At 39.9% G+C, this 14,739-nt stretch overlaps 1 protein-coding gene across 1 annotated transcript in view; it reads left to right on the top strand.

Annotated features, from left to right (window-relative positions):
• Positions 1-41: 41 nt before the first annotated feature.
• LOC131344197 (NACHT, LRR and PYD domains-containing protein 3-like) overlaps positions 42-14,739 on the top strand; it is a 17,898-nt gene continuing 3,200 nt past the window's right edge. The window contains exons 1-12 of the mRNA XM_058376288.1: positions 42-1,103; positions 3,291-3,389; positions 3,687-3,775; positions 5,356-5,536; positions 5,629-5,842; positions 6,127-7,915; positions 8,448-8,708; positions 10,303-10,476; positions 11,569-11,829; positions 12,015-12,188; positions 12,733-12,903; positions 14,152-14,325. Of these exons, the coding sequence (XP_058232271.1) occupies positions 3,300-3,389; positions 3,687-3,775; positions 5,356-5,536; positions 5,629-5,842; positions 6,127-7,915; positions 8,448-8,708; positions 10,303-10,476; positions 11,569-11,829; positions 12,015-12,188; positions 12,733-12,903; positions 14,152-14,325 (3,578 nt within the window). The 5' untranslated portion in view covers positions 42-1,103; positions 3,291-3,299. The remainder of the gene's footprint in view (positions 1,104-3,290; positions 3,390-3,686; positions 3,776-5,355; positions 5,537-5,628; positions 5,843-6,126; positions 7,916-8,447; positions 8,709-10,302; positions 10,477-11,568; positions 11,830-12,014; positions 12,189-12,732; positions 12,904-14,151; positions 14,326-14,739) is intronic.

Below are 14,739 nucleotides of genomic sequence, written 5' to 3'. Positions count from 1 at the left end.
GCTTCTTGAACTGTTATGAACTCAATAAGACAATGAGTTCTGTGGCCTTCTCAGTCACTGGATCCGAGTCTAATAGAACATCTTTGGGATGTGGGAGAACAAAGAAAATCTGCAGGACTTGCTCAGTGTGATCACGATCAGCATGGATAGAAAATCTCAGTGAAATGTTTCCAACATTACGTGGAATCCATGCCAGCGTCTTGAGAGCAAAGGGAGGCCCTACCTAGTATTAGTTCCTAATAAAGTGCTCTGAGAGTTTTATTTCTTCTGGTTTGGTCTCCCACACAACATACTATTACACTAAGTGGTATAAAGGTACACCTATGCAGTTATTTCTCTGGTGTGTTGAATGCACCAGAATGCAGGCACTGAATTGAACCTACACTATAATGCCAAAAGTTTTGGGACACTTCTCCAAATCCTTGAATTCAGGTGCTGTTTTTCAGGGCTTGGGCTTGGCCCCTTAGGTCCAGAGTTCAGCAAACCAAGACCTCTTGGACAATTTCATGCTCCCAACTTTGTGGGAACAGTTTGGGGCACACCAGTGCACAAAGACATGGAGTTTGGTGTGGAGGAGCCTGACCGGTCCTGACCTCAACCTGATAGAACACCTTTGGGATGAATCAGAGCGGAGACAGACCTTCTCGTCCAGCATCAGTGCCTGACCTCACAAAAATGGTCATTAAAAGAATTCCCATAAACACACTCCTACACCTTGTGGAAAGCCTTCCCAGAAGCTGTTATAGCTGCAAAGGACGGGACAACTCCATATTACATTCATGTGCATGTAAAGGCAGATGTTCCAAAACTTTTGGCAATATAGTGTATTCAAAGAGTCTAAGTGAGTCGATACAAAGAGTCGAATCTTTCGAGAATCCTTAAATGGTTTAGACAGTGGTGTGAGATGAAAACATGGTTTAGAGCAAAGACAAGGTGGATGTGTTTACTCTCTTATTAAAATCAGATAAATGAGTGTTAAACTGCCCCCCCATGCTCCCCTCCCCCCCCTCCCCTTCAGTCTGGATAATGAAAGTAAGACGCTGTGTATTCTTCCGTATTGAGCCAGCACAAGGACGAAGGGCACGGAGAGACTACCGCGAATCGTGAGTTATAATTCACAAAACAGTACATTTCTGGTGTTTGTAATTCAAATGATTAGATATATACAGTAAATATATGCGGGCGAAAGAAAGAATCAGTCCTCGAGAAACACCAGTTTTGTGCAAAAGACCTGACCAGAAAGCGCCTTCAAGAGTTGCGTCATAATTCGTCACCTAGTCCTTGTGATGAACCCGGATGTTCTACTATTTCCGGTCGATTTTTTTGTTGAAGTGTGACGCGTCCTTTTCAGCTAATATTCCCGACACTTACTTATTATCCTTAGGCAGGATGAGTTAGGCGTTTAAATCAAAGGGATGGAAATTTCAAACAATATTAAATATATAAGGAATAATGAATGAATGGAGTTTGTTTACGGTTGCAGTGTGTGTATCCAGGCAACAATTTATTTATTTATTTTATTATAATTTGTTACTGACACACGCAAAGAGATATACACTATATTGCCAAAAGTTTTGGGACACCCCTCCAAATCAGGTGTTGTTTTTCAGGGGTTGGAGTTGGCCCTTTTGTTCCAGTGAAGGGAACTCTTAATGCTTCAGCATACCAAGACATTTTGGACAATTTCATGCTCCCAACTTTGTGGGAACAGTTTGGGGATGTTCCTGTTCCAACATGACTGCACACCAGTGCACAAAGCACGGTCCATAAAGACATGGATGAGCGAGTCCTGACCTCAACCTGATAGAACACCTTTGGGATGAATTAGAGCACAGACTGCGAGCCAGGTCTTCTCGTCCAACATGACCTCACAAATGTGCTTCTAGTGGAATGGTCAAAAATTCCCATAAACACACTCCTAAACCTTGTGGAAAGCCTTCCCAGAAGAGTTGAAGCTGTTATAGCTGCAAAGGGCGGGACAACTCCATATTACATTCACGTGCATGTAAAGGCAGACGTCCTAGTTTTGGCCTGGCTCGCAGTCTCCGCTCTAATTCATCCCAAAGGTGTTCTATCAGGTTGAGGTCCGAACTCTGTGCTTCATCCGATAGCTCGAGTACGTATAGGAGACTCATTGTACTCATTGTAACAATTCTAATTATGAGACAGGAAACAAAGAGAAATAAAAAAAATACATAAATGAACCAAATATATTATCAGGGGAATAACTTGAATTGACTTAAGAAAAAAAAGTACCCAAATTGGGATGCAACATAACTCATAGTTTTTGTGTAATTGACCGAATGACGTGTAGTGAGGGTCACGTACAAGTGATGTAATATCGACAGACAGGCCTGTGTGCAAAAGTACAAGCACGCATCTGTTTGACTTGTCCATAAGAGACTACGAAGACACATCAGATAACGTTTATGTGACTCACTGACATTACAAGAACATACAAGAACAAACCTCTCTTTTTGCCCCCCAAAAAAGTGTAGGTGATAACCATAAAATGCACGCTGACCATCCCGTCTCAAACTCGAGCTATCGGATGAAGTAACCTCACATTCAACATCACTTTTTAGATGTATAACAACATACAGCAAAAGCCAATAGATACATTAATAAAATATTTTATTTAATATTTAATAGTATTCCAGATGAAGCTTGAAATCCTCTGGACAAGCTTAACCCAAAGTCTTTTCCCAAACTTCCTCACAAGTTCTACGTAGTTTTAAAAACTACTTGCTTCAAGGAAAATTAAAATACACTTAAATATAACTTTTACAACCGTTGTGAATTCACCGAAGCAGACCCAGGGGACTCGGAAGTAGAGTTCAGCATGAATGTCTTACTGTAGCTGAGAACCCACTGTGATGGTACTGTAGTCACCGAGTCGAGAGAAAAGAAGCTTGCGTTACAGTTTTAAAGGCCTTGAGTGGGCGGGCCTTGAAGATATGACGATGCAAAAGGCTTGAGGTGATACTCTCCCAAGGGGAGGTAGACCTCACAGGTGTCGACTCCCTGGTATGCTAATGCAAACGCTTAGAGGTGATACTCTTAAACAAAGCATTGACTGGGAGAAAGATCTGACCCCCCTGAGTTGACCCCCCCCAACTGTAGGCTAGTTCACAGTTCCTGATCACTGTCTGATTTGATCACCATTTGGTTGTGAGAGCTGGGATGTGTAAATTATTATTCAAAGAGAAAAGTACGTTACAGTAGATTCTAGAGTGACCTCAGAATGTGTTTTCCTACACAACTTCTCAATTTTTGTCTGACTTTTGCAGTCGCAGACCATGAAAAGGCAGGTTTCCAACCATACAGGGGGAGAGGAAGATGATTTAATGAAAAGGCCCAGAACATCAGCAGACTCAGTAGTCACGATGGTGAGAATGAAGGGGTCTCATCTCATTAATACCAGAAATGTCATGCAATGGAATAGTTGCTAATGTAAAGAAAAACTGATAATATGAAATGCTATAGTAATCAAATCCAAATGCAACTTTATACATAAGCAACTTGAAAAGTTTAACACTTTAAGCTAAAATGCTCACTGCCTTCAGACACTGTTTCTTTCTTGTATGTTATTTGATGCTACCAGGAAAATAAAACGGGGCTCTTTGATAATAGATCATACTTTTTCACCTCTAAGATATTCTTGATCTTTGTTTCTGATGATCTAGGCCGAAAGAACAGACTCAACTGCTTCCAGTACTTTGTCCTTGGACCAGATTATCCCTTTCAGAGGAGAGGAAAATCACAGGACCGAAAGGTTGGCAATTCTGATATCGATGACAAATATATATGGTTAAAAATTTCCATAGCTGATTGATGTTGATTTGCAAGCATAGAAAAGGTTTAAACACTTGCTACCTGTCAAAGAAGGACAGGATTTCTCTGTGAAAGATATCCTATTGTTTGTTGGCTGAAAAATATAACTTTGCAAGTCCATGTGTGGCTAATAAAATGACTATGTAATTTGTACATGACGATGCAATATTAATGAATTTCCTGATGTCCAGGTAACAATCTATTTTCTGGTGTATTTTATTTTGTCATGACACCGTACAAGCTCGGGTGGTGTACTCAGGAACAGATTTTTTTTAGTACAGAAAGTCAAACTGCACATATCTGTTTCTAATTTCTGATTCTAATTCAGTTGCATTTTAATGTTGTAGCATACATCTATACAGTCTAAATAACCATGAGATAGGATGTCCTAAGAGATCCCGACAAACATAATCACTATTTTTAACCTGAATTTGCATTAACTATGAACAGCAAAGAATGGAACTGCATCAAATTGTATTAATCGGAACGATCAAGGCTGATGTTATGTAGCTGGGTTCTGTTAGTTTTGTGTAAGTAAAGAAAACTCTGCTCATAACCGTAACCTAAAACTTGTAACTACTCATAGAAATTGAACTGAGACCTTAGTGTTAGACCATTTTGTCAACAAATGTAATAAAATTGAAAGAACTGATATCAATTTGATCATATTTATGAAGTGGACTATATTGCCAAAAATTTTGGGACACAAAATCATTGAATTCAGTTGTTGTTATTCAGGGGTTGGGCTCGGCCCCTTAGTTCCAGTGAAAGGAACTCTTAATGCTTCAGCATACCATGACATTTTGGACAATTTCATGCTCCCAACTTTGTGGGAACAGTTTGGGGGTGACCCCTTCCTGTATCAACATGACTGTACACCAGTGCACAAAGCAAGGTCCATGGATGAGTGAGTTTGGTGTGGAGGAACTTGACTGGCCTGCACAGAGTTCTGACCTCAACCCCATAGAACACCTTTGGGATGAATTAGAGCGGAGAATGTGAGACAGGCCAAAACTGGGACATCTGCCTTTACATGCACATGAATTTAATATAGAGTTGGCCCGCCCTTTACATATATAACAGCTTCAACTCTTCTGGGAAGGCTTTCCACAAGGATTAGGAATGTGTTTATGGGAATTTTTGACCATTCCTCTAGAACTGCATTTGTGAGGTCAGGTACTGATGTTGGACGAGAAGGTGTGGTTCACAGTTTCCTCTCTAATTCATCCCAAAGGTTCTATCAGGTTGAGTTCCTCCACACCAAACTCGCTCATCCATGTCTTTATGGACCTTGCTTTGTGCACTGGTGTGCAGTCATGTTGGAACAGGATGGGGTCATCCCCCAAACTGTTCCCACAAAGCTGGGAGCATGAAATTGTCCAAAATGTCTTGGTATGAATCTTATCTGAATTAAATGATTTGGAGGGGTGTCCCAAAACTTTTGGCAATATAATGTAGTTTTATAACTGAAATGGACACTGATTTGTTATATATTATGTCTGTTTATCCTGGTACACAAAGGGTTGAAATAAAGGGATCAGATGCACCAACAAAGCTACCTCGGTACCAAGATGGAAAATTCTGCCCACAGCACTGTGCTCCCCTCGAAGTTTACTGCAAGACAGACCGGACACTGATCTGTAAACACTGTGCCACACTACAACACCAAGGCCACAAAAAGTGCTACACAGTAGGAGCCAAGGTATGACATGGTGTTTGTTAGTTTCTTCTAAACACTCTGTAACACTGAATTGTCCTTCATAACATCTTCATCATTCTCTGTTCCTGCCTCAGGTCTTCCAGGAGCTGGACACAACGTTTCTACTCGAGCAAACATTGAATAATGTAGACAAGAACAAGCTCATGTGTTACCTATCTCAAAATTACCCACAATGCTTTGAGACTCCTCAGGTGCCTTGTGATGTCCAGGATGTGTCTAAACTTATTCTGGAGAGATTTGGCTCCGAGGTGGCACTGAAGATCGCTCTAAAGGTCATGTTGGAGAAAGGTAGGAGTAACAAATGGTTCTTCTGCATCTCTCTCTCTCTCTCTCTCTCTCTCTCAAGTAAAAGTTTCAATCAACATATGACCCTACGGGGTTAAAAGCTTACTGGCTTCCCTATGATGTTGGTGGATATAAAAGAGATGTGTGTCACTGCATATTTGGTCAGTTCAAGATAATCTGAGTAAATCCAAGAAATTTATATCATATTGGTGATTTTTTGTCACAATCATTTTTGTGTATAAATCATATTATTGAATTACTCAACTATTACTTAAAATTTTCCATAGGGGGCCATTTGGAAACCATTCAAGATCGTCTAAAATCTAAACTACAGCGTCATCTCAAATCTAAGTTCGAGTGCATAAACGAAGGAAATGCTCAGCAAGGGACTCCGATTCTCCTAAACGATATCTACACTGAGCTCCTCATTACAGAAGGAGGGGATGAAGGTATTAATAAAGAACATGAGGTCAGACTGATTGAGGAAGCATGCAAGAACAGAGACACGCAGGAGACCGTGATACAATGCAACGACATCTTTAAACCTTTACACGGACAGAAGAAGCGCATCCGCACCGTGTTAACAAAGGGCATTGCTGGGATCGGGAAAACGGTTTCTGTCCACAAATTCATCTTGGACTGGGCAGAAGGAAAAGAGAACCAGGATATTTACTTCATTTTCCCGCTTCCTTTCCGTGATCTGAATTTAAAGAGAGATAACAAATATAGCGTGTTGCAACTTCTTCATCAATATTTTCCAGAACTTAAAGAATTGAAATCTGTTAGTAGTGAGAAAACAAAAGCCATGTTCATCTTTGACGGCCTGGACGAGTGCAGACTTCCTCTTGATTTCATGAACAACGAAATGTGTTGTGACGTAACAAAGGAAATCCCTGTAGATGTGCTGCTAACAAACCTCATCCGAGGAAATCTACTTCCCACCGCACTTCTGTGGATAACCTCCCGGCCAGCGGCGGCCGATCAGATCCCTCCTGATTGTATCGATCGGGTTACAGAGGTTCGAGGATTTAACGACTCAGAGAAAGTGCGATACTTCAGGAAGAGGTTCAGTGATCCAAGTCTTGCTGACAAAATTGTTGCACACGTTAAATCTTCAAGGAGCCTCCACATCATGTGTCATATACCAGTCTTCTGCTGGATTTCAGCTACGGTTCTGGAAAGAATGTTGGGTAAAGCAGACATGGAGGTGCCTAAAACTCTGACTCAGATGTACACTCACTTCCTCATCATCCAGACACATTTAAAGAACAAGAAGTACCATGGAATGACCAAGGAAGACATGGACCTGACGGAATCCGACAAGGAAATGCTTCTTAAACTGGCTGAGCTAGCGTTTCTGCAGCTGGAGAAAGGAAATCTGATTTTCTATGAAGAAGATCTGATTGAATGTGGCATTAATGTTGCCGAAGCATCTGAGTACTCCGCGATTTGCACAGAAATCTTTAAAGAAGAGTTCGGATTGTACCGAGAGAAGGTCTTCTGCTTCGTCCACCTGAGTATTCAGGAGCATCTAGCAGCGATGTACGTGCTGGTTAAATTTGTAAACAATGATATGAACATTTTCAGTAAAGATGCAGGGAATCTGAACCAAACCACAAAGATATCAGATTTACACAAGAGTGCTGTAGACAGAGCCATGCAGAGTGAGAACGGACACTTTGACCTTTTCCTGCGCTTTCTTCTCGGTCTCTCACTTGACTCTAATCAGGTTCTTCTGAGAGGACTGCTGCCAAAAAGCTGCTCTGAGAACTTGGAAGAAACAGTTGAGTACATTAAAGAGAGGATCAGAAACGAATCATCAGCAGAAAGAACAATCAACTTATTTCACTGTCTGAATGAACTGAATTACAACTCACTGGTGGAAGAAATTCATAGTTTCTTGAGCTCAGGCAGGAATTCAGAGACTGAGCTCAAACCTGACCAGTGCTCGGCTCTAGCCTATGTGCTGCTAACATCTGATGATGTGATTAATGAATTTGACGTAAAAACGTGCAATACATCTCTTGAGGGATATCAGAGGCTGTTGCCGGTTGTCAGGAACCTAAGAAAAGCAATGTAAGTTTATTCTTTGAAAATATTTTATGGCAGCATTATGGAATAAAAATGATAAAAGTTGACATAGATTAAATGGTACCATTCAAATTATTCTAGGAACAAAATTAACACACTATTCTGGTATGTTCAGGTATCCCTTAAACATGCTGAAATATTTTTTAAGGGTACTTTAAAATAGACAAAATCATAGATGGTTGTACTTCGTTAACTTGTTACTTGGTTAAGGTTGTTGGCTAACCGTTAAAGACTAAAATTCATCCTTTTGGCAAAAACCCATACTAAATATTTCTGAAAAAATAACTAGTAATAATTGCAGTTCTTCTGTCTTTATTTGATATACTTATTAAAAATGTAAATTAAATGCTATGATACATGCGTAGAATAATGCATACATAAGGTATCGTTTTAAACATTTATTATTGTTGTTATTATTAAAATAACAGAATTAAAATAGCTGAAATCCTGCGTGTTTCTATCTTGTTTTGTTTTGTTTTCATGTTCCGTTAAAATTGAACTCACTTTTTCTTCACAGCCTCGCTGGTATCAACCTCACAGACGAATCCTGCGAGACTCTGGCTTCGATCCTCCAGTCAGCTAACTCGCACCTGACAGAACTGGACCTCAGTTTCAACAATTTGGGAGATTTAGGAGTCAAGCTCCTTTGTAGTGGCCTCTCAAATCCACACAACAGACTACTGAAACTAAATTTCAGCTACAACAAGCTTGAATTAATAGGAGTGAGGCAGCTTTGCGATTGTCTGATAGATCCACACTGCAAACTGCAGACACTTGGGTTTGTATTGCAACGTATTACTGCAAAAGGAGTAAAAATAGACAAAATGGCCAAATAGACAAAATGTGGACACCTGACCATCACACTCATATATGTGGGCCTTCTCAAGACCGTTACCTTCACAGTTAAAGCGCACAATTATTACAACCAAGGAACCTTTGTACAGTATACTGTAGCACTGCAAGAACTGACCGCAACACCTTTGGGATATATTGGATTACTGACTGCAGGCCAAAACTACTTACCCGGGATCAGTGCCTGATCTCAGTAAAGCTCTTGTAGCTGAATGTCTTCACACACACATTCCAAAATCTAGTGAAAAGCCTTCCCGATAGAGTAGAAACTGTTATAGTAGCAGTGAGAACTGCTTAAGAATTCTAATGGTTTTGGAAGGGGAATTTTATCAAGCACATACAGGAGAGATGGTCAGGAGTTCACATCAGTCCAATGAAGTGTGCTGGAAGTCAATTTAACAATAACATATGAACAACTTCTCTAAAATATGTTCATTTACATTGCACATTACATTTATGGTATATAGCAGACACCCTTACGACCATCTGATGGGTAGTCCAACATGTTAACCACTGAGTTGCTGCTGTTAAAATGCATTTATCAGCATTTATCTGAAATTCTCTGTGCAAAAACAGGGTTAACATTTACTCACAGCCTGTAGAGTAAAAAACTGTGGGTCTGTGGGTGAAAGGGCCTTGAGGTCATAATAGAATGGCCACATAGGTTCAGACAGACACAAAGACTATGATAACCCAAGCAGCATCTCTTTGCAACAGAGGTAACATCTGAGAAGACGCCACATGCTGAACCTTGAAGGGCTACAACAACTAAATACCACATCTGGCTTCACCCTTATCAGGTGTGAACAGGAAACTGAGGCTACAGTAGGCATAGACTCACAGAAATTGGTCATTTGACGATAGGCCTGTGTATTTAATACGGTTTTATGACATACAGACTCCTCCAAAAGTATTGGAACAAGAAGGCCAGTTTTGGACTTGGGGTTTCTCCCTTCAGTGTCCACTTCGAGGAGGTGAATTGCTGCTCGATTGCTACCATTATGTGTTACATCATCAATCAAGTTTAGTGGGCATGGTCCAGAAGTAGCCATGCAAGCCCAAGCCTTAACATCACCACCACCACCATGCTTGAAAGATGAACTTGTATGTTTAGGATCATGAGCAGATCCTTTATTTATCCAACAAGCTGTCTTTCCATCAGTTTGGTAGTTGCTAATCTTGGTTGCTGAACTTTTTTGGCTCATCTCTGTGCTTCTTTGCAAATTCCAGTCTGGCATTCTGATTCACATTTGAATAAATACATTTTGTGGGCCTGACTGAAACCTTTTTCAAGCCAGACCAGGCCCTCGGGCAGCATGTTTGGCACAGGTCAAGTCATATATTTCTAAAACCTGACATAATTTCAAAAATATAATTTCATTTTTTCCCCCGATAATGGTACTATATTCATTATCCAAACCATACTGCAGTGCATTATTATCTATCAATAGCATAATCCTTTTATTTCATTGTACTACAGATTTTGTTATACGTGTCTACGAAAATTTTCCTGTTTGCAGACTGGCTGGAACCAACTTCTCAGAACAGTCTTGTGAATTAATGGCCTCGGTTTTCCAGTCTGTGACCTCCCACCTCAGAGAGCTTGACCTTGGCTGCAACATTTTGAGAGACTCTGGAGTGAAGCTTCTCACTGTGGGACTAAACACTATACAGTGCAAAATTGAGAAACTTGGGTAAGCTAAAAAGCTTTCTTTCTTTCTTTCTTTCTTTCTTTCTTTCTTTCTTTCTTTCTTTCTTTCTTTCTTTCTTTCTTTCTTTCTTTCTTCCTCCTTCCTTCCTTCCTTCCTCTGTCCTTCCTTCATCCCTCCCTCCCTCCTTTCCTTCCTTCCTTCCTTCCTTCCTTCCTTCCTCTGTCCCTCCTCCCTTCCCTTCTACCTTCCTCCCCCCCCTCTTTCTTTCTTTCTTTCTTTCTTTCTTTCTTTCTTTCTTTCTTTCTTTCTTTCTTTCTTTCTTTCTTTCTTCCTCCTTCCTTCCTTCCTTCCTTCCTTCCTCTGTCCTTCCTTCCTTCCTTCCTTCCTTCATTCCTTCCTCTGTCCTTCCTTCATCCCTCCCTCCTTCCTTCCTTCCTTCCTTCCTCTGTCCCTCCTCCCTTCCCTTCTACCTTCCTCCCCCCTCTTTCTTTCTTTCTTTCTTTCTTTCTTTCTTTCTTTCTTTCTTTCTTTCTTTCTTTCTTTCTTTCTTTCTTTCTTTCTTTCTTCCTTCCTTCCTTCCTTCCTTCCTTCCTTCCTTCCTTCCTCTGTCCTTCCTTCATCCCTCCCTCCCTCCTTTCCTTCCTTCCTTCCTTCCTTCCTTCCTCTGTCCCTCCTCCCTTCCCTTCTACCTTCCTCCCCCCCTCTCTGTTTCTTTCTTTCCTTCCTGAGAAACTTGGGTAAGCTAAAAAGCTTTCTTTCTTTCCTTCTTTCTTTCTTTCTTTCTTTCTTTCTTTCTTTCTTTCTTTCTTTCTTTCTTTCTTCCTTCTTTTTTCATTCTAAAGTTATTAAATGGTTAACATTTGAATGCAATGTCAGTTATACAAATAAAATACAATAATCCAAATAAAATATAGATTATTATTAAAGGTTTTTGTTTTATTTAATTTAACCTTTAAAATTAAAATTTAATTTAAATTTTGTGAATTTTACAAATATGCTAAAGGAAAACTCCATATATTCAAAACATTACTTTACATTGCAAGACAAGCAGTTAAGCAATTAAGATGGCAAACAATTAAGAAGCAATTAAGATAAACAGACAAACACATTAAAATGGTTTTGTTTTTTCTACAGACTGGACAGATGTAGCCTTACAACCGAATCGTGTGAAGCCTTGAAAGCCGTTCTGCAGTCACCCAACTCACACCTTAGAGAGCTGAACCTGAGCTACAATAAACTGGAAATCTCAGCAGTGCAACAGCTCTGTGATGGGCTAACATGTCCAAACTGCAAACTGGAAGGACTGGATCTCAGCTACAACAACCTTAGCCATTCTGGAGTAAAACTTCTCTGTGCCGGATTGATGAATCCAGACTGTAAAATCAAGAGCATAAGGTTTTATTCACAGTTAAACTATTTGTTTTGATCCGTATCACCCATATCAGTGATCAGTCAAATCTTTGGAGAGCTCCAACTTGTCATGTATTTGGCTGTAACTTAATTCTGTAGAACACAAGCAGATGTGTAAAGGAAAAATTCTAATAACAGTGCAAATACTTTTGTTATTTACCCATTTGCAGAATTGCTGATGTTGGCATTTCAGACGAGGCATGTGAAACGCTGGCTTTGGCTCTACAGTCCACAAATCCACATCTGAGAGAGCTTGATCTCAGCAACAACTGGATAGGAGACTCAGGAGTAAAACTGCTCTGTGAAGGACTCATCAGCCCAAAGAGCAAACTAGAAAAACTGAGGTAAATCTATCTATTCATCCATCCATCCATCCATCCATCCATCCATTCAATCCATCCATCCATCCACCCACCCACCCATCCATCAATCTATCCATCCATGCATCTATATATAAGTATGAACTGTGCAGAGTAGTCCAGTTATTGTGTGTGTGACAATCAGCTAAGGTAGTGTGTTATGTGTGAGGAAGTCCAGAGAAAAAGTCTAGAAAGTCCAGGTTCTAGGTGTTCTGGCTGAGGGCCCGAATAGCCTGCGGGAAGAAGCTCCTCCTCATTCTCTCTGTGTTTGCCTTCAAGGAGCGGAAACATTTCCCTGACCCCGACAGAGAGAAGAGTCTGTTGTTGAGAAAAGAGTACTTATAGTATATTTTCAAGCCATTTAACCTAAAGGAACTTAGAAATTACATGCATATGGTCAGGTTTACCAATCCCAAAACAAGTTGATAATTAAATATACAAATGATTTACTAAATAATCTGAAGAAATTGTAATAAATATTACGAAGCAAGAATGTCCATTGCTGATTTACGTGTCTCCTCTGCTGTAGCCTGCGCTGGTGTAATCTCACAGACAGTTCTTGTGTGAATCTGGCCAAAGTCCTGAGTACCCCCACTTGCTTGACAGATTTGGAGCTAAGAGACAACGACCTGTATGATTCAGGTGTGGAGATGCTTTGCACTGGTCTGCGACATCCACACTGCTCACTGCAGAGACTGGGGTAAGTTAAAGACAGACAGCTATGTGATATGACAATGAGGAAATTCTTAGCATTCCCTGACGGTGCTGGATTTTTATGATTTGATGTACAAGCTAACTTACAAGTAAACTTTCTTACATCACCATGGCCAAAGAATGAATTATTCTGAAATTCTACGGTTATCTTATTCTGTATAAAAGATTTGGTAGTGGTTTAACTGCTGGTTGTTTATCATTTGATCAGTTTATTGATCATCTAGTTATATGTGGATCATTTTTGTTTATCTTTGTGACAAAATGAATATATAAAATATATTAAAGTGGAACTGAAGGAAACGTTATATATAAAAGCTGTCTTTTAATTCAAGCTCTTCCGGTAATTAGTGTAACAATCTCCATCAGTTTTCAGTAAGCTACAGAAAGATATGGCTTTTGCAGACAAATTCAGTATAATTATTAATATAAATGTTTATTGTTTAGTTTAGTTTTTACCTAAACTAATAAATAACACTAGAGCTAAGATCATGACATGAACAAATTAGAAAACAGGAAATAAAGACTATCAGAATTCTGATATTCTATATGAATATCAGAAGTCTGCACTGTACCTCACAGCAAGAAGGTCCTGGGTTCGAATCCTGGGTTTGAACAGGCAGGGGCCTTTCTGTATGGAGTTTGCATGTTCTCCCCGTGCTGCTGGTTTCCTCCCGCAGTTCAAAAACATGTACATTAGGTTGATTGGTAATTCTAAATTGCCCATAGGAGTGAGTGTGAGTGTATGTGGTTGTCTGTCTGCCCTGTGATGGACTGGTGACCTGTCCAGTGCCTTTCACCCAATGTGTGCTGGGATAGTCTCCAGCAGACCCCCGTGACCCTAATTAGGAATAAAGCGGGTATAGAAAATGGATGGATAGACAATATCAGAGTCATGGAATCAGAGAGTCACATGACTATCATCTGGATCTACAATTAAAGAAACTATGTCTAGATATAGTACAGATGTACAGTATTACAGATATACAGTATTGGTGTCTTTCATTCTATCCTATATAAACTGCTATCTACACAGTTTAGTCTGTGAATGATAGAGTTTAGTGTTAAAACCAATAAAATAAAATTCTAACAATAATTGCCATCTGTCCAGAGAATGATATACAGCGTTTTTATTATACATAATTGAAATTTTTCTGATGTAATAAAACCAGTATCATTTGTAAATTCTTATGCATACTGATAACAATCATCGTGTTTTGTGTTTCTGTCACTGCAGTCTTTCAGGGTGTTGTGTTACAGAGGAAGGCTGTTCTACCCTAGCCCTATCTTTAAGATCAGATCATTCACAATTAAGAGAGCTAGACCTCAGCTACAATCACCCAGGAGAGGCAGGAATGAGACAGCTCACTGCTGTTCGGAATGATCCACACAGTAAACTGGAGAAATTCAGGTGAGTCGAAGAATGGATGGAAACAAGGGGTTGAAAACCTGTATACTTTATCATAACAACCGGTTTCTGACTAGAGCAAGGAGTTAACTTCTGCTCAGTCTCTCAGGATCAAAGCCTAATTTGGGTACAGGATAAAATGACATATGGCAGATTTGGTTATCGTCATAAATCCGAATTCGGATCATTCATTCCTTTGACCACGTAGGATAAGTTGATCGATTATATTAGTTTTATTGATTTGTCTAAGATTATGCTTGCACCCATGTTCATTATATGGGCACACACACTGCTATAACAGCCTCCACTCTTCTGGGAAGGCTTTCCACCAGATTTTAGAAGGTAGCTGTTGGACTTTGTGGCCATTCAGCAATCAGAGAATTAGTTGCAGTAAGTGTTCATCATCCTAAAGCTGTT

This window comes from Hemibagrus wyckioides, linkage group LG23, assembly GCF_019097595.1.
Source record: "Hemibagrus wyckioides isolate EC202008001 linkage group LG23, SWU_Hwy_1.0, whole genome shotgun sequence".
NCBI lineage: Eukaryota > Metazoa > Chordata > Actinopteri > Siluriformes > Bagridae > Hemibagrus > Hemibagrus wyckioides.
Note: the sequence above shows the minus strand (reverse complement) of the source record. Positions and strands in the feature narration are given on the sequence as shown.